General features: G+C 43.6%; 1 protein-coding gene across 6 annotated transcripts in view; it reads right to left on the bottom strand.

The window, feature by feature from the left end:
- Positions 1–4295: 4295 nt before the first annotated feature.
- The window catches only part of NRG1 (neuregulin 1), a 180440-nt gene continuing 165088 nt past the window's right edge, over positions 4296–19647 (bottom strand). For 3 of the 6 annotated variants that reach the window (XM_065662914.1, XM_065662910.1, XM_065662913.1), the window contains 5 exons: positions 19330–19432; positions 15851–15977; positions 14323–14453; positions 13578–13781; positions 4296–9906 (listed from right to left, as the gene is read on the bottom strand). In XM_065662914.1, the coding sequence (XP_065518986.1) occupies positions 9255–9906; positions 13578–13781; positions 14323–14453; positions 15851–15977; positions 19330–19432 (1217 nt within the window). In that variant the 3' untranslated portion in view covers positions 4296–9254. Of the gene's footprint in view, positions 9907–13573; positions 13782–14322; positions 14454–15850; positions 15978–19329; positions 19433–19647 lie in introns of those variants that run through there. The other 3 variants (XM_065662912.1, XM_065662915.1, XM_065662916.1) reach the window with 3 other exon arrangements.

Raw genomic sequence — 19647 nt, forward strand, 5'->3', positions numbered from 1 at the left:
GAGGTCTTAGTCTCCTCACTGGCTTCAGGAAGAAAGCCCTGGATAGGCGTCTTAAAGCCGAAAGGCTTCCCTGCCAGTCTGGGAGCACTTAACATCCCTGAAAGCAAGTTGCAGCCAAGAATGGCTGACCTTTGAAACCTCCATACATGCCTAGGGCACAGTGCACTGCAGTGCGCTCAGATGGCTGCCTTTTTAGAGCAATGCTCTGAATACTTTTGGAGCTCCCAAGTCAGCCAGGTCTGTGCCTCCTTAACTGCAGGGGATTTTGAGCCACTGTTCTGCAGTTCAGCAATATCATATTCCACAGGCAGAATGGCACATTTCCAGCCACCTAAGTTTGTGTTTATAGCATCCCCTTTGTTCTGCTCCCCCTCGAAAGATCTTTTCATTTTCTTTAATCTGAAAGACATGGTGCATGCATGTGGGAAGGTGCTGAGAAACTAACAAACTCAGCCCATTTGGATCTTCAACCACAAATCTTGGAACTATGTGCTGACATTGGGTGATGTGATTCTGCTTAAAGAAGGGGCGGGTGCGCTGTTCTTCTGCAGCTGAGAACCTATTGCAGTCACCTACAGGCAAAGCTGAGAGGTATTTTGCTGCTGAGCCAGTAGAGCTCTTCATGCAAATGAAGCTGCAAGGCAGCAAGTGAAGTTTACTACCATGATTACCACATCTGAAGTCCTAGAATGGACTAATTAGCTAATTATATGAGGCTCAGGAACATTCAGGTAGGCTCTGGAGGGAGTCAGGCATCCAAAAAAAGGAAAGTGAAGACAATGCGTTCATCTGGATTTATGGTAACCTGGACTACTAATCTGTTACCTGGACTTCAGTATTCACTATTTCCTATTTGGATTTGGTAAAGCTGTTTGTAGCAGGACATGTAAGTTCTGTTTGAAGTTGGCACTTGGAAATGAAAATAATACGGGTAAAGTGGAAGAGTTCCTTTCATTGATAAAACCCAGAATGTGTGATTTAGTAATATGACAACTGAGCTGCTGATTATAAAACAGACACAAGGTAGCTGTGGTCTGCCAGTTATTATATGGAGTTTTATTATTTTAAGTTTTATTTCATAATCATTAGCCATCAGATAAATATTGCATGGTTTAGCTGAATATTGTAAGATGGTGTGTGCAGATGCTAAGATATAAGAATTACAGGGCTTTTAAAGTTATTATGAAAATGGTTCATGTATCACTAGGATGATATAATTTTGTTGGAACTTTTACTAGGGGATGATTTTAAAACTGCATATTGAATTGCAGGTTCCTGCATTTATACTGTGGCATTCATATAAGTGGCCTTTATTTCCTGTAGCTTTGTATTACTGTTTTCACAGCCCTATTAATTCACATTGCTTTATCCAGGAATGATGCTGTAAGTGCAGGTATCTGAGTCTTCTCATATACATTTAGCAGATTACTGTCTGTTTCTGTGGAGTTCTGACTCACTTCACCCTCAGCTTTGGGTCCTTTAGGGTGAGAAAGGTGGAGCAAAAAGATGGGAACCTGCCAAGAGTCAGAACTTGGGGTAAGAATCTTTCTGGAGATTCTCTCTCTTTGTGACATATAAGGAACCCAGGACCTACATCACTTGGGTCACTTCAATGATTCTCTTTCAGCTAAATCTTTCATGGCTAGGGTTGTTTCCATGAAATGAGAGACACACCACCACCCTTGACCCTTGATCCTCCTCAGTCCTTCCCAGTCCCTTCTCAGCTGTGGCCCCATGAAGGCTCCTCTGCAAGTTGTGGTCCAGCCTTCCAGTTGGGAAAGCAAGAAGCATTTGCTTTCCATCTCTTCACAGACACACAGGTCAAATACTACCCTCATTTTTAACTCTCTGCGGTGCAAAAGGTGTTTCCTTCTGGATACAGGCAATTTTGCAGCTGCTGAATGGTCTTGTTGAATCATTTTACCTTTCCTGTCACTGAGTATGCACTGAACATCAGGAAATCATTACAATAAATAGGGAGACTCTGTGTGTCTGTGCACATAGCAAACACATCACCCAATTGTCTGCAGTAACGTGCAGGGTAAGTTAAAATACCTCCCACACAATATCTGGCTTCTGGAGCTTGGTTCCAAATTGGCCATCACCAGAGTAATGACTGTACTCCCAACCAACTGATGAGCATGTAACCTTGCAAATACTCCCTTGCCACCTTCTCTGTTGCTGTCATCAGAAGAGCTGGCCTTATTTCATGTGGTTTCTATGCACTGTTGCCAGGGTTCCTCTCTTCTGAGTTCCCAGAGCAGAGCATTCAGTGCAGTGAAATCTCTTGCTGTCCCCAAGGAGAAGAAACAAAATGGAAACCTGAGCAGCTGCCATTTATGTTGGAAGTCGAGCTTCCAACTAAAGTTGATGCTAGGTTACCTCCTGAACCTAGAGCCTTAGAGAATGAACTCTAGCTTTCAAGGGAAATTCATTCTGTTCATAGTGATATTTTTTTCTCAAGCTCAGGCAATCTGTGCAGTATCTAGAAAGTGCAGGGTTCTAAATACTTGCTGGTGGAAAGGGCCATACTGTCCTCAACCCCATCAACATGGCAGTATTCCTAGATGTGCATGGGCCCGATCATGTTCCACCTCTTCCTCACTGCGAGATGTAGAACTTTCCTTAAGTCCTTGTCTTGATGGGTCATAGCATCAGGTAGAAGGAGCGCTCTGGGTTCAGAAATTGCCAAGGCTCTGTGTCTTTTTTCTAAGTGGTAAAATGAGATTTAGCCCTGAAGGTTTCCCACTGCAGTTATTAAGAGTCTGTTGTTACTGAAGAAGAGTTCTCAGGCTCATAACCTGAGCAGGGTGCATATTGCTTTACTTGGGCTACACGGGTTAATCATCAGTGACGAGCTGCAACATCTTGCAGCATTTGATATGGTTTTCTTCCCATCAGCTGTAGCTGAGACAGAGAGAACTAACTTGGGGAATGCGTCATCCAAATCACACACTCATAACAGTGGAGTTGGCATGCTAAGAGCATACCCAGCTGTGGGCTGCAGAAATGAGAAGGGTTTGCTTGCTTTTCCTGCAGTGTTCCCTGGGGCCATCTGCTTCCATACTTTGTGGAGAAGTGCAGAGGCAGGAGCTGGCAGAGAGAGACAATAGGATAAAGACAGCATGGAGTGACAAACAATGTTCTTGCATGCACAGCCATTTGGGACACTGGAGGATGTGTTCCCTAAAGCAGTCTGGTCTGTGTCAAATGTGATATGAGGTCCTTAGCCCTGTTGACTCTGAGTGGTTCTTATGGTGCTTAATTGCTGCGGAAACCCTCTACTTTTCTCTCCCACCCAAGAAGGGCCAGTGGGGTTGCCTGACAAGGAGACTGGCTTCCCAGAGCAACTCTGAGGTCTGACTGGCCCACCAGGTCTTCACTGTCTGTGTTGAAATGGCAGGGGAGAAGGTGACAGAAAACCCATGCTTATCCCTCTGTCCTTTTTTTTCCTCTCTTCCTCCTTCTCTCTCTCTGTCCCTCCATTCCTCCATCCCTCCATTTTTTATCCTTCCATCCCTCCATAGCTCCATTCTCCATCCTTCCTTGGTTTGGCATCTCATTCAGTACCTGTATGTAGGTGGGAAGAATCTGACCTACGTATCATGTTTCCACCAGACCCAGGAACAAATGGGTGTGAATCGCATTCAGGATACTTTTGCTGCATTCCTCCCTCATTTGCTCACTCCTGGCTTTCCTCTCCCTTTACACATTAGTATATTATAAATATTATAATGTAAGGACAGCCAGATCAGATATTTGCCATGCCCTCTCTCCAAGAGTGGCAAATAGGTGGAAAAGGTTAAGAGCAGGGCAAGTATACACAATATTTCCATGTTATACAACCTCCACATCTGATGTGGTTTCCATGGATTGAAGAATTCTCATTGAATTCTGTCTAAGAAGTGGCCCCTGCTTGAACTTATGGAAAATTCTACAACTCACAAGCTCTTGCAGCAAGTAGGTCTTCAAGTTCATTACACCTCACATGAAGAGCCACATATGGCACCCAGTGGTTTTGACTGAGAACTCTGTTTCTTATGTTGGAAGACATACTGAACAGCCAGTCCTTTCCTACCCTCTACAAGATAATTATGCGTCCATAGACCTTTGTGATATCACCCCTCAGCTGTCCTTTCTTCCAGACAAACAAGACCCAATTTAGGGACCCATGTTGTTCTCCAAGCCCTCTCCAATTATACTTTTTTTAGTTTGAGACAAGAAGACCAGGACCACTCATTGTATTTGAGATCTGCACAAATCATGAATTTATACAGTGGCATGGTGATGTCATCTAATAATTGCTAGTATCTGATTTGCTTTATTGACTGTAAATGAGCACTGAGGTGACATTTTTGTAGTACAGGCTCTCACAGCCTCAAGACTGTGTCATTTCTGTGTCCCCCCTTTCCCCTCCACTTTGAGTAGTAATAGTCAGGGTAAAGGTAATAATTCTAACTTCAGAAACTGAGAATGTTGTACCTGCCAGGGACCTCCACAGGGATGAGAAAACTCAGGGAACAGTGGCCCACAAAGACAGAACAAGATCTTTACAACAACATTGGGATCCAGGAGGATGGTGGCTAGTGACCTGACTCAGCCTGCTGAGCAGCTGGGCCAGTAGAACACATAAACAATTTAATCCAGCACCTCTTTTACTGAAAATGAATAACAAAACCTTAATAAATCAACAATTACTTATTGCTGTATTTGGGATAATAAATTCTTTAGTTTATCAGTAGCTTGTGGCTTCCATAGCATGTTCTTTGAACAGTTTGCCTTTCAGTTACATCCCCTTTCTCTCCTGAACAATAAATTAGCATTCATTTTTCTTTTAAAGGAAAAGAGGGGAAAAAGAGGATATATTACAATTTTTTTTTTCAAAGCAAAAAGAAAAATGCAACATATTTTTGACATATATCTTAAAATAATATGAGGATAACTTTCTCTGCGTGTTAGATGCCTATGCATAAATAATAAAGTACGTTATGTTATTTACAGTGTTACACAATAAACTAAGAGAGTCTCATTTAACACACAATTCATAAAGACAGTAAGTGATGAAAACATCCAAGTATGTACAAGATGTATTTACAATAGGATAGAGAATTACAAATGATGATAATTGGCCATGTTCTTTGTCTGCCCTTCTCTGCAGCATTTCATAGGTGCTTTTTCTGTTTCTTACTAGAAGTAAGTCCCAGCTGATGTTAAGCAGCCACACTGCAGGGTCAGGAAGTACTCAACAGGCTGAGAAGTGTATCCTTTGAGGGGACACAAATTTACTATCCTGGATGTTCAGGAATTTCTTGCAATGTGTGTGAGAAGCAGGGAGATGCAGTGGTGTTGTTTTGGAGGACTGGAAAGAGAAGGAGCTTTCCTGTTTCCCTGATAAAGGCAGTGATTGATTGATCTCTTAAATCTGCGGGGTCTTGGGGATGGCTCAAGTGAGAAGGGAATAGCTGGGCCAAGAGGAGAGAGTAGTTTTTTCTTGGTTACATGAGAACCTCTGAGGAGCTGTGATGATTTACACCAGGCAGGCTGTACCAGGTAGTGCACGACATATTCCAGCTATACACCCTGAAAGAAACTTTTTATTCTGGAATAAGTCTTGCATATAGACACATAAGCAAGAAAACCTCACAGCTCAAGTTAAATGGAAAGAAATCGGGACAATCTGAACAACTCTACCACCACTGAATAGTTTCCCCCCTCTTCAACGTCTCCTTCAAAACATCTCCTTGCCGGGACTTTCAGCCAGAAGCTGGCAAGGGTTACACAGGGGTAATGGCTCAGGGGTGTTGGGACTGCCTAGCTCAGAGGTCTGAGTGATGAAGCAAATACCCCCAAAAGGGGAGCTGGCCCTTCCCATAGGCACTTGCTGGCTCTGTTCCATGCTGCGGCATCTTCCAGCCCCTTGTCAAGCAGGAGCTGACTGCAGCCTGCCAGCTGAACCTCTGGCCATGTAGACTCGCTAACTCTGGGATGTGGACTTGACTGACACAGAGCACCCTCACAGTATGCTAAAAGCAAGTCCAGAGGTGAGGGGCCGCATCCTGCTTCTACTTCTGTGAGTGCTAGGCCAGGGCAACTCTCATAATTCACTGTTGCATGAATTGTGCTGTAAGGCTGGGCTCTCCCCAAAGACCTAAGGGCTTAGGCAGCCATATCCCCAATTGTATTTTCTTGTTCTTAGGTCCATGTGAAGTCCCCAGCCTAATTTCATGCTTATCTGATATCTGATAACACACTACTATATGTACTGGGGAGAAGGAGCAACAAGGACTGCATGCCATTTTGACTTTGAGGCACTGCAACACACAAGAGGTGTAACATTTTTCTCTAGACCTGCAATGAATAAATCTCACATGTACAACTCCCAAGCATGCAATTGCTCCTTCATTTTATACTGGCCCTCCATAATAATGGTGTTAGTAGTCAAATAATTTACTCCATTTCAAGACAAATTCCCTTTCCATCCTGATTAATCTGTCTGGGCTATCAGACACTTTAATGAGAGCTGGACTTGTGGGTTATCTATACTGGAGGAGATTACAAAAGACCTGTGTTATAATCTCTGTTCTGCCACTAAAATGGGTGATTTTGGGGCAAATCTCTTGTTCCTCCACCATCTTTTTCCTGTCTTGTCTGTCCTGTAAGATCGTTGCCGCGTCAGAAACCTTACTTAAAGGACAGATTTTCAAGTGCGTCTCTGGAAACTCAACAGTGCAAATCCTTTGAAAACTTGTCTGCATCAGGAAAGCCCACCTGGCCCTCTGTACTACTAAATTGCTGGGGAGGTGGTTGCTCTGCTGCATGGGATTGAAGATAACCATGACTAAAGGGATGAAAATGACTCTGTGGTATCTAGAACTCATGGAGAGCTTTTGTCTGCAAAGGCAAAGTGTGTTTAAGTACATGCCAGCTAGGGAAAAAATATGACAAAGGGGACTTAAATCCAGACTGTATGTGTTTGATAAACTTCGCCATCTCCCATAGACTTCTCAATAAGCGGTTGTGGTATTTCAGCCACCATGTAGCCCAAGGCTATGCTAGTTTCCCAGCCTTTTGCTTTTATCACCAACATCCTAGTGTACAACTTTGTCATTATGTTCTTCCTATACCAAGGGTTTTTTTGTTCTCTTTCTGCTGAATCAGGTGGCCAGACAGACTCACCCATTACTAATGTAATGTGGTTTATTCATACAGTGAGCAACTCACTGATTTTCATCATCCTGATAAACAGCTCCATTTACTAGACTTTGCTTCTAGGTCTCAAATCAGTAGGTCACCTTGTTAAGCAAAACTCTTAAGCGCATACTTAACTTTATGCATGCACTGGGTACATTAATGGGAGTCTAACACATGCTGAAGATAACTTTTGCTGGGATTAGCATAAGCATATGCTTGAACAATTTACTGAGTCGGGACTTTAATTCTTCGGGTTTATATCTCACAAAGTTTTCTTGACTTATTTCTCTTCATTTAACTGGGACCAGGATGTGGCCCAAAGGATGAGTGTAGTTTGGCTGAAATTCTTTTTCTCTTGACATGGCTCTTATTTAGAGTCCAGTAATACCTGTAAAACATATGTTCTCATTTTCAGAATCCCCGGAGTCTAGGAAAAACATTTGTTTTCCACATCAGTCCTGAGTCTATGCTGTGCCAACTGAACACACAACAAAAATCAAGAGAGGAGGCAGAGTGACCCTGACTAAACTGATAGGAATTCACTGCAAAAGAGGCCATTTGCTTCTGAATGAATGAAACCACTCCAGCACTGACAGCATCTTTGTTCATTACTAGTCAAAGACTTCAAGACCATCACTGGATATGTAAACACTTATATCAAATAGCCCCACACACTACAGCTGTAACCTACATAGTGTGTTTGCCTTCATAAACAGGCTTTCCATCAGCCTGGCCTCTCTCACCCCAAATAATGGAGCCAATAAAGGTGAGTAGAAATTAAGTTCATGCTTCTGCTATGCCCTTTGTACTTGCCTGTACCCTTTACTATTCAGCAAATCATTTCTTCCCTGAAAGTCATTTCTCTGTCCAAAAGTAACCCTTACTCCAGCAGAAACTCTAACAAGGTATTGCTAGAAGCTTGTCAGGGCTCAGTCTGAGAAGAAAGGAGAGATAATTAAGGGGAAACAAAAAGATAAATCTCCCATTAGAAATCAACATTAAAAAAAGAGGTGAAAACTGATTGCACTTTTATTAGTGGCATTTGTTTTCCAGCTAAATCTCTTCCTTGCTTTGTTACAGATAACTGCTATTATATTTGCCCCATTAACTTAAACTAATATTTTTTTCTTTTTTTTTTTTTTTTTTCCTTTTTTGCTAATAGAGTATTGGGTTCAAAGCCTCAGCTAACCTAAGCCCATTTTCTAAGGGATAACTAGAACAATTAATATCTGGAAAATAATGAAATGGCAGCTCCTAGTGATTACAAGCTGACCTCTGATTAATAATATATTTGGTTTAAAATCACAGTATTACTTTCTTTCTATAAGTAACATTATTTAATGCAGGTTGGAGTGCTTTTTTTTTTTTTTTTTTGTTATCCTGTTGTAATTAATAGTAGCATGCTGTTGGATCTACTATTATTCCAGTGCTCAAAGAAGCAAACCTTTTGGCTGGCAGAGAGCAGACAAAACTCATCTCATATACGGAAAGCAAATAAAATTTCTTATAGAAGAAAATATTTTTTTGTTATTTTTCTCAGCTTTTTTTTTCTTTTTTTTCTTTTTTCTTCTTTTTTTTTCTTTTTTTCTCCCGCGTGTGTGTGTGTTTTTCTGGTGCAGTGGGTAAGGTGGTAGTGCCATCACAGGGCTTTTTGATCTGGGGATTCTACAGCAAGCGACCAGAGGGACTTCTGCGACTCTTGCAAATCATACATCCAGTCATTATAATGCAGTGCACAAAAAAGCCAGGACAACTGAGGGCTAGAAGGTTTTGCAAAATACTATGGGACAGCCATCATTGTAACTGTACAAAACTTGCTCTTAACGTAACATAACATAAAGGCACCATTGATATCTTCCCCATTTTTGAAATACTGTAAAAAATTGCTACATATGGCACATAACACATTTGTACATAGGTATATTTAATTTATAAAAGTTTTTTTTCCCTCTCCTGTTTTCTATCAGCGGAATTGCTAAAATAAAATAAATTGTTTAATTTAAAGGTGGAATACTTCATTATATAAAATAAAGTTTTACATGTGAATCTATGTGGTTTATGTTTTATACAGCAATAGGGTCTTGGTTAGCTATCACACTGGACAACCTTGTTTGCAACTCTTCTGGTGTGGAGAAGCGGTTTGCCGGGTTAGTCCTGCTTTCAGCCATCCGGTAGGCAGCAGTTGGCTCCAGACTGGTTGCCACGGCATTCGGTATGCTCAGGAACGGTGTATCCTCGCCTATTCTTTCATCTTCGGTTTCAGTCTCGGAGCTGCTGCTGTCAGAGCTTGTGTCGGAGTCTGCTTCCACCCTGCTGGAAATGTGGCCATTTGGCTTTGTTCTTTTGATCCTTCGGCTGTTGGCGAGTTTCTTTGGAGGCTCCTGTGCTGGTTCATACTCCTGTGTGGTCTCGTATTCCTCATCTTCCACTATCTGCAGAGGACTTGGTGGCAAGCTATTGCTCTCATGAGCAGCGTTGTGGTGGAAGGAGTTGAACTGCTGAAGGTGTTGGTCATACTTCTCATGTAGCTGCAGTGGGGTCACCAGGAGCAGCGGTCGCTCCTCTTCTATGAAGGGACTCACTGCCACTGAAGGGATGGAGATGGTCAAGCTGGAAGCCGGTGGTGACATTTTGGAGGGGCGTGACTTGGGAGAAGTTGGAGTGTGGAATTCAATGGGTGACATGCGAGCTGGTGTGGTCATGGCTGAGACATACCTGAAGAAAAGAGATGGGGAAAGGTTGCGAGCGTGGGAGTGGTGGTGGCATGTGAACACAGCTGCTCACATGGCCTGTGAAAGGAAAAGGCGGACTTGCTTTAAGATCCCCAGCATCCTCACATAGGGGTACCAGGGAAACTTTCCTGTTGCTATTAATCCTATAAAACTCTTGACTTCTGGGACTGCGGGCAAAGACGTTTGAGAGCAGGAGCAGCACAGCAAAGCCCCAGGTCTGTTTGCCTCAGAAGAGCCATGGAGATGCTATAAATTATTTGCCAGAATAATTTCCTGGAATGAATCCAGGAATAGGATTCAGAGACTGGGGGGCTGCCAGAAACAAAATGCATTTGAAAGTATTTTCTCAAAAGGAAAACGGCTGCAGCACTTCTGGCAGGATTTGACCAGAACCTAGGGTGCACACAAACAGAAAGGAGGAGAGAAAGGAAGAGAACTGAGGGACAGCCCTCCTGCAGCTTCACCCGCTCGTGGAAACAAGACTGTCTCAGGCTAAGGAGGAGAGCAAAGTCTAGGCAAAATCTACAGCCAGATTCTGCTGATTTTAATTAACAGGCGTAGTTGGAGTAGGATCTGCAGCACTGTCCCAGCAGCTTTGTGCTGCTCCACCTCTTAGATGCTAGTTGCCCTGGCTGGTAGGTCTATCTGCAAAGAAACGTGGAGGGCATTTTGTCCTCATGTGGCAACAACTGCTGACAGAGAGGACAGTCTGGCCTATTGTTCATGACTGCTCTGCCAAATTTGCTCCTCTTCATTCATTGTTTCTGTGGGAGCGATAGTGTTCAAAGCTGGGTTCTGAAAACAAAGCTTAGGTGCCAGTACAGAACTTGTCCCAAAGGATGAGGACAAAAAATGTAAGACTCTCATCTGGTTTGAATCAGCAGAGCTCCATGAAATGCTGTGAGGCTGTGTGGATTCACGCCAGATGAGGATCTGCCTGAAATCTCTCAATCAAAAGCACACTGCTCAGCATGACATTTTGCATAGTTTAGTTTTGCTTTTATTCTTACCCTAAGTTCACCTGCCTGAATTTCATTTGTATCCAAATTTAAAGTCTTTATAAGCTCCATCTCCTACACAGGCCCACCGAGACAAGTTATACGGCTTTGGTTGATAGTTATTTAGTTTTTCATCAGTGATTTATTTATCTGACCCTGAAATTACAAAAATTAATCTAAATCCAACTTTCTTATCCAATCTATTACTTAGTTGCACATATTACATTTGATGAAAACTGGGTTATTGGATAAAAGAGAAACAGGGACGAATCCTGAACTACAGTGTAGTAGACTAAATTGGTTTCAGTTGAGGCACACTGATTTACATCAACTGAGGAACAGGAGAAACTGAAGTTATGCATGGGAATTAATCAAGTTGGTTGCTAGTGAGAGCAGAAAGCAATTAATATGTCTGTGCATTGGAGGAATGATGTCATTCTGTATTTTCCTTCCATGAGTGAGCTTATCATCCCTTTCACTTTTTTAGGCACTGTCTGAAAAACTGAGGCCTCCCTGCTTCCCCAGCTGGTGCAGTGTGGGATGTACATTTTCTTGTCACACAGGATTTTAGCTATACTCATTCAGTTAATGCACTAAGTTAGCTAAATGTGTCCAGCATACTGCATAGTTCCACCAGTGTCAAGTTAATCATACTGAGGTAAGGTGCATTCACATATTTCTTGTGTATTCCCCCACACCATAATGGAGCAGTGTAACAAGCTGTTGTCCGCAAGCTGAGGCACAGAAGTCAAACACATGCAGCTGTAGCCCATCCAGAAAGGAAGGTTAAAAGGTGATAGATTTATCCAGCTTCATGGCCAACAAGAGGTAGACCATGCTGGCTCAGCAAAAGGGGATCAGAGTGTATCCATGGCTAGCCAACAAGCATTACCTAGTTGAATGCTGCCAACTTCAGCGTGTAGTTCAGCCTTTCATGCAGAATATGGTGGTTTTTGGTCTTCTCGCCTGTAGATGAGGCCTAATTTAATGCCCAGGAAATTATCTTCTGCATTCCAAACTCATGGTCATTTCAGGCTAGGACATAAATGACTAGTGAATTATCACAGAAATGTTGCTGCTCTTCAAGAAACGTTATCGTTGACGAAATGCCTTCTTTCTTCTTATCAAAATGGAAAGGCATACGCTTCTTTTCCCATCCTGAAGTCTAAACAGCTCATATCAGAATGACACTCTGGCTGTCTTAGGCAATGCGGAAGGACAGCATGAATGATCTTCACTTCTCACACGCAGATACCCAAATATGCTAAGCTGTAATACCCACTGTCAGTAGCGTGTGGCCACGAATCCGGTACAGTTCCCAGGTGGGACACAATGCGGTATTTACTGTTATAGGTCCTGATCTGGCAAAGCACTTAAGCACATGCTGAGAGCTCTACCCGTGTGGGTAAGCTCGCTGACTTCAGTGGGGCTACTTGCATGATTTAATCTTGTTGAAGTGCTGTACTGGATGGGGCTACAGCTGTTTGTATCATGTGAGCCACATATCTTGAAATTAAGTTCCATGATAAATAACAAGTACCTTTGTTATAAGGAGAGAGCTAGCTTACTGTCCTTAGTGGTCCTACAAGCCTTACTCAGAGAGCCCTCAGCCATGGTGACATATCCAGCTGCAAAGCAGTTGTCTGTGTAGCGGCAGAGGGAGTACCACAGAAATGGCTTTTGCTGTACTTGCACATTATTTCTTCTGGAAACACAATTTGTCTCCTACACAACTTGGTCTCCCTGGGGACTGGCTGGATACATTTTTGACATCATGGACATCCCACGAGGCCAAATCCTTTGTGATTTCACAATACTCAGAGAATTGGTCCAATAACCTTTTCCATTTCTTCTGCCCGTGATTGCTGGGAAAAAAGCCATTTTTGAATGTCTTGTTTCTTCTCAGTGTCTTCTTTTACTACTCTGGGGCCATCTTGTACTCTTGAGATAAAATCCTAGCCCAAGAGAAGACTTTCTCAGTAAAACTTTTCTTGAGACTGATGCACTTCAAGGTAGACCATAGGTACTGATGAACCAGCCTTTTCAGATAAAAAATTACTTTGTTGGAAAAGTCCTGGCCTGTTTTATTTCTAGCTACCCTGATTTAATAACAACCTGGGCTCTCCTGTCTTGCACTTTGCTTTGTGTGCTTTTATTTACTAAAGTGTCAAGGGGAATTTTTGAAGGAGATAACGGGTATAGCAGCTGGAATCCCCCAGAAAGTAGGTGGTGGCAGAATTCCCATACTGCTTAGGTGTCCTTAATGCTTTTCTCCTATGGATCAATACATTGCTTTCTCCCCACTTTTTGTATCTCACAATATCTCGCAGTTTTCTGACTTGCTTCTTCTAAGAAACTGTTTATTAAGCAAAGATCCGTTTGTACTTTATAGTGGAAATTTCTGCCAAATTACTGCAGTGGAGCTTTTCCAAATGTGAACTGATGGCTGTTAGGAGGAAACCCAGCAAAAGCAAGAAGGGAAGAAATGTTTTTGGTAGACTTTAAATGACTACCAAGTTCTCCACCTTTACGAATGAGAAGGTACGTGCCCTACATGGACAGCTTCACTGCTGGGTTTCCTCCTCTGCTCCCAAGCTTGGCAACCATCTGGAACACCGACCTTGCCAGCTGAAAGCAATAAAGTGGTGTGTCCTACCTTTCACTGTGAGGAGAGTCTCGGTAGGAGTCAGGGGTCTCTCTTGCATGCCGGAGGAAGCTGTTTCCTTCCCGTGGCCCGCCAATGCCACTGAGGCGGCCCCGGGGTCCAGATGGGCTGGCATGCCTACTGTTCTCCATGGAGGAGCTGACGAGCACAGAGTGGCTTTCAGAGAGGATGCTTTCAGTGTGGCCGTTGCTCCAGCTGGAGAGCAGCAACCAGGAAAGGAGAAGAAGGGAGGGGAGCGTGAGAGGTGCTTTGGTGGCAAATGCAGATGAACAAAAGTTTAAGCAGGGGAAGGAAAGGGCTCTGTTGGGATGGGCAGCATAACCTTTGTGTTGATAAAGGTGACTGCAGAGTTTTATGAACTGTACAAATTCATATGCATAAACATGATTTTGCACATGTGGATAAAAGAGGGAAGGAGGGCTTTCCAGTCACCAGGACTGTCACTGATTTGGCAAATTGCATATGCTAAAATTCCCTGTATCAGTATTGGAATGCCATTCAGTCGATAAAACTCTCTGTAAATTCATGGAGAGGTAATTAGTTAGGTGACATGACATCAAATATTGTTAGTCTCAGAATGAAAACACTGTAAAGGGAGCACAGATTTTTCTGTGTGGTTGTTTTGTTTTGCTCTGTTTTGGTTTGTTTTGTTATTTTTTTCCCCCAACATCTTTTCTGTTTTGCAATAGAAACAGATCAGATGTTACAGACACTGTTTGTCTTCCCCCTTCAGTACCTGTGGCTGGATGTCTGGGTGACTGTCACGGAGTGATGTGTTGTTGAGGTGTAATGGCTCGTAGAAAATGAGGTCTCTGTTTCTCGCTCGATGACCTGCTCACTGGAGATTACATTTTTTGAAACGTACTGCTGAAAAAAACCCAAACAAACCTCAGGTTTACAAACTGTAATTCACACCACATTTGCAGACATAATTTCCAATCCCTCCCCCAGAAGCCACAGTTTTTCACAAGTGCCAAAGCACAAACTTTGTCACTTAAATACAGACAGAAACCATGCTGACACATTTGAGCACATTCATGTACACCTCTGCATACATGCCTCATCTAAACCCAGAGTAGGAGGAAATAAATGAGGAAATCAGCAAAGGTCTGCATCCCATTCTGGCTATAAACAACATATGTGTTTAGCAAAGGAATTAGAAGTCCTCGTGGATAAAGACCTTTACAACCAGACACAACAAACGTACTCTTCCCTGATAGAGAAGACAGCAGTAGTTAGCATTAGCAATTGTTCATTGAAGGATAAGAATCTTTGCAGGAAATTACTATTTCCAATGTCCATGGATGCAGCACCATGACAGACCCATTCTCATCAGAGGATGATCTGCAGAAAGGGCCAAAGCCTCCTGAAATGGAGCTGGAGATGTGCAGTGCCCAGCCAGCACTGTCGCTGGTAGGACTCCATCAGTGGGGAATCCTCATTTTCCCTCTGTTAATAGTCTGACTACAGATTTAGGTCTTTTGAAGGGAAATATTGGAAGCCCAGCTCTTCTGAAAAGGTATCTTGGTCTTAATCAAAGTCAGTCGGAGTGCTACCACTGACTCAGCAGAGCCAGGGCTAATCCCTGCAATATCACGAATGCATACAGTGATGAAGTGAAGCACAAGAGTAGGGTGGCAGGAAGCCTTCATTCCCTCTAGGCACCAGCCTTCCCTGGGAAAAGAAGGAGAGGAGGCAGCAGCTACAGGTAGCATGAGCCCTGACCTCTAAGGCCAAGGGGCTTGGCTAAGAGTTTAGTTGAAGAATAACTCTCTGCTATGCTCTGATAAATGGCTGAGGAATGCTGGTGGAGTAACTGTCCCAGCCCCATCTGCCCAGCCACTGCTATTGTCCAGGTGAAATCTTCATTCAGACTTTTACCCCTGATGTGAGGGGCCTCTTCCTACTCACCAACCATCAGGCCAAGGAAGAGCAAGACACATGTGTTTGAAGAAATCGATCTCTGCGGCACTTAGCCCTGCTGTAGAGAGGTTAGTATTTTTTTCTGAGGTGTTTTACTTGCTTTTGGTGTCCTAGATCCACAGGCACAGCTGCAGCACTGCAGCATGCCCCAGGAAACCGGCCACCTGCAGAAATGTGTCTCATTTTACTGAGCACTTTTTGCAAAGTCCCCAACTGCTTCTGGATGGAGAAAGCCAAGAGAATTCAGCCACCAGCCTGCAGCAGGTAGAAGTTTAAAGGCTCTGGGTGAGCTTTGCTGTGTCCCTGTCAGCCTAGGCTGGAAGGCGGGCAGTAAAACCTACGTTCACTAGCTGGACGTTATCCGGTGGAGGGTTGGGGCGGTGCGGCCCGTTGGCCATGTTCGTCACGTTGTTCCTTTCGGAGCGCAGGCTCTGCCGAAGGCGGTCGTGCAACTTTTTCCTCTGCTTCCTGCACAAGAAACACGGAAATGTTTTTAATAGGCGAAGGGAAAGCAGCTGCACCTTTCAGCATGTTGTTGATGATGATGATAATAATGTAACATCACTGTTTTTGCCAGCACTTTCCCCACCGCTGCAAGATCTCCGAGTCAGGTTTGAGACCGCAGGCCTAATTGCAGCTGGAGCTGTGGGGACCTGCAGAGGGGAAGGATGTGTGGGAACCCTTCCAGGAGTCGGCAGGCCACAGAGGGACGGGAAAAAGTGCGAGGAAGAGGGAAGCCGTTTCTAAGCCACACTCAGCGTCAGGAAGAGCTCTTTCCTGCACTCAGATGGGAGGGGGGAGAGATTTCAACCCATCCACCATGGCACCCTCACTGCAGCCAAGGCCAGGTTTCTGACAGCCCACTGGTTTCTGACCACCCACAGGCAGCTGAGGTGGTCTTGCCTCAGGGCTTGCTTCCAGCCACTGGAAAATGTGGTGCGTGCCACCATGTTTGTGATGTGGGAGCTATGTGTTGTTTTGCGGGATTTGTCCCCTACCTCATCACTGCACTCCAAATACATAAATCTGTTAAAGAAGCTAAGGGTGCAGAGGAAGCCCGAGAAAAATCCAAAGTGAGTGCGAGGTATGATGCCTGAGCCTGCAGCCATCCTGGCATCTCTAGAAGGTTCTGCTATAGCAACATCAGATTAACTCTGGAACCTAATGATTGCCAGATGGATGTCAGGGCTGCTAATGCATACAACAAAACTATCCATCAATAACATGTACTAATGGCATAGTCCCTGGCTGACTTGGATGTTTCTACTGTGCCCCGTCCTCAGCTGCTCCTTCCCAAGTTACTAATCCTTCCAGCTTTCCTCAAGAGAACTTTTCAGGACATCATTACAAGCTGTCAGTAACAAAACTTCCAGCACAGTAAAACCTGGCGCTGTGAAGGACATACAGAACACACTAAATATAAGATCAAAATAAATATCTGGAGAAAGAGCTACTCAATTTCAGACTTAATTTATCAATATTCCCCAATTTTGTCTGATTATACTGGAGAACTTCCACTATCCTGCCACAGAATCCAGGCAAATGAAGGGAGGATGCAGGCTCCAGCACAATGCAGAGTGCATATGACCTTGGCTGTGGGAAGAGCTAAAACACACACAATTCCCTAAGCCATATGAAGTGCAGATATTTTTGGCAGGGTTTTACAATGTGAGATACAACCATTTTCAATCCCATTTTGAACTCAAGGGGACTATTCCAAGCTTTCCAAACAGGAGGGAGGAGGGAAAACAATAAATATGTTGAAGTTTATAGCCAGGGAAGCTGAAAGACAAAGAAAACATGACTTGACACAGTGTGTTTTACATATTTTCTCTGTATGTGTGTGCCTGGTTAGTGGAAGACATTTAATTTATTTCCCTCCACATGAATGGTTTAAGCACACATAGCTGCCTTGGACTCAGCAGGACACAGTCCCTGGTCCACGAAGGCTTTATGTTTGGGGGATAACCAGGTATCATCTTACGACACACAGGTGGTTAAGGCAGATGCAGAGTGCAGTGCCAGGAGGTATCTGAGCAGATACCCAAAGACCTGCCTGCTCTGAGAAGCAACACAGGCAAGGTTTTAACTTGAATTCACATCACCCCTTCATGAGCCCTTGGAGACACTGGGAGTTGAAGACAACCAGAGTTCCCTGACATGGTAGAGGAAGTGAGTTCTAGAGGGAATTTGAGCTCATCATCTATGGGTCTGAGATCTTGGCACGTATTGCCCAGGAAACTATCCCTAGGAAGCCACATTACTTCCCACCTTTACTGATCAATGTATTTGCATTCTGCTCACCTCCATGTGTGCTGGTTGTCCTCTAGTGAAAGGACACTAGCTAAAAAAAATGAAACTTCAGGAAACTGAGAAGAAACTAATGTTCACTTCGCTTATTTTGAGAAGCCTTCCCCTTAATGTACATGACTTGCAAATAAAGCACTTCTGAATTGAGAGTCGGTGTCAGAAGATATTGCCTTAGCATTTGACCAGCAGTATCTCTTGCAAGAAGACTAACAATATCTAAGCCATTACACTTTATTTGGTGTATTGTCCTAACACCATTCCAGGATTTCCCTCTTCTGTGTGGAAAGAGCATGTGGGGAACATCTCACAGAGAGCAGTCTGGCATCACTGCTGCGTTTGAAAGGCCATGAACTGGGAGCTCACTTTCGCTCTCATCAACTGTATTTGAAAACATTTCACTTTTGGCTGGCAGTGATCACTGACGTCTGGGACAAACCATGACAAAGTATCCAGACCCCTGACAGAGCTGGCTTTTTATATAGAAAATATATAGCTCTTTATTTATAGCTCTTTATATAGAAAACCATACTTCAGAAATCTGACTAAATGCTTGTTGAAATTCATGGGGATGTTTTAGCCGATTTTGGTGATCTTTGGACCAGGGAAGATATTCTTTAGCTGCTCTGACTTGTCATTTCTAAAAGCAGTAATTGATCTGATTCTGTTGTTCTACTAACACTGTTTCAGTTGTTCCCTGCTAACCACTGGCACAGGGTTGTGGGTCAGAGCAGCTACTGTGTGTGGCTGGGCTCACCAAACAGGGCAAATGACTCCATTCCTCCCCCACTTTTAGCACATCCATTATTAGTAGGGCTTACAAAGAAAATCAAAAACCCAACTGCCAATCAGGCCCTGCAACAGTAAATCAGGTTTGTACAAATGTGGAAGATTTATGATAAGGGTTTTTTGTGTTTTGGTGGAGAGATTTATACGAGCAGCCAGAAGTTTTGGCAGCACAAATCCTGCTGATGTTCAGTATAATTTATGGTCCAGAGTGCTCATGCATGTTTGAGAGTCACCCTCAGTAATTTACAGAGACTCATAGAATGCATTAAAGTGCCTACTTTTGCATCGGGAGCACTTTTGAGTTCAGTTCTTTGGCCTTTGGTGTTTAGTAACTTTTAGCACCGTTAATCTTGCCTCCAGTACAAACAAACTAGGCTGATACATAAAATTTACTGCTGGAGACCAACATGATTCCAGTGTGTTGTTAGGGTTTGTTCCTTTCCATCTGGGGAAACCAGCTGGAATGGGTGACAAAGTGCAAGTCAGTGAAATTGCTTGAGTCACATTTGAAGGGTGAGAAACCTTTCAGATACCTGTTTTATATTTGCACTGATGTTGGACATGTAGACCGGCTTGGACCAGAGTACCCTGGCCACAGGTTTGTCTCCAGATCAGCTCTGGAGAAACCCAGATACAACTTTATGCTCAGAAGAGCCGAAGCTACAGTCAGCTGGGAAGGCCCTGATCAACAATCACAGATATAAAAAAGAAGAGAAAAGTTTACTTGGTTTTGCAGTAGGCCACCACACACATGATGCCAACTACTAGAAGAGCAATGCAAATGCCAGTTATGGTCAGCACCCGTTTCTGGTACAGTTCCTCAGCTTCTAGAAAGGGACAAAAACAGAGAAGGTCACAGCACAGAAGATGGCTAGGCAAGGAGCACACATCAACAGCTGGCATGCTACAAACCACTTCACAGAGTCACACAGCCACCACACTTCAGGCAAACTCATTATTAATGGCAAGAAGAACAGGACCACACCGTAAGCTCTTAACACAATACGGGGATGAGTGATCATCCATACAATTACAGTCAAAA

The sequence above is a fragment of the Lathamus discolor genome, chromosome Z (genome assembly GCF_037157495.1).
Source record: "Lathamus discolor isolate bLatDis1 chromosome Z, bLatDis1.hap1, whole genome shotgun sequence".
Classification (NCBI taxonomy): Eukaryota; Metazoa; Chordata; class Aves; order Psittaciformes; family Psittacidae; genus Lathamus; species Lathamus discolor.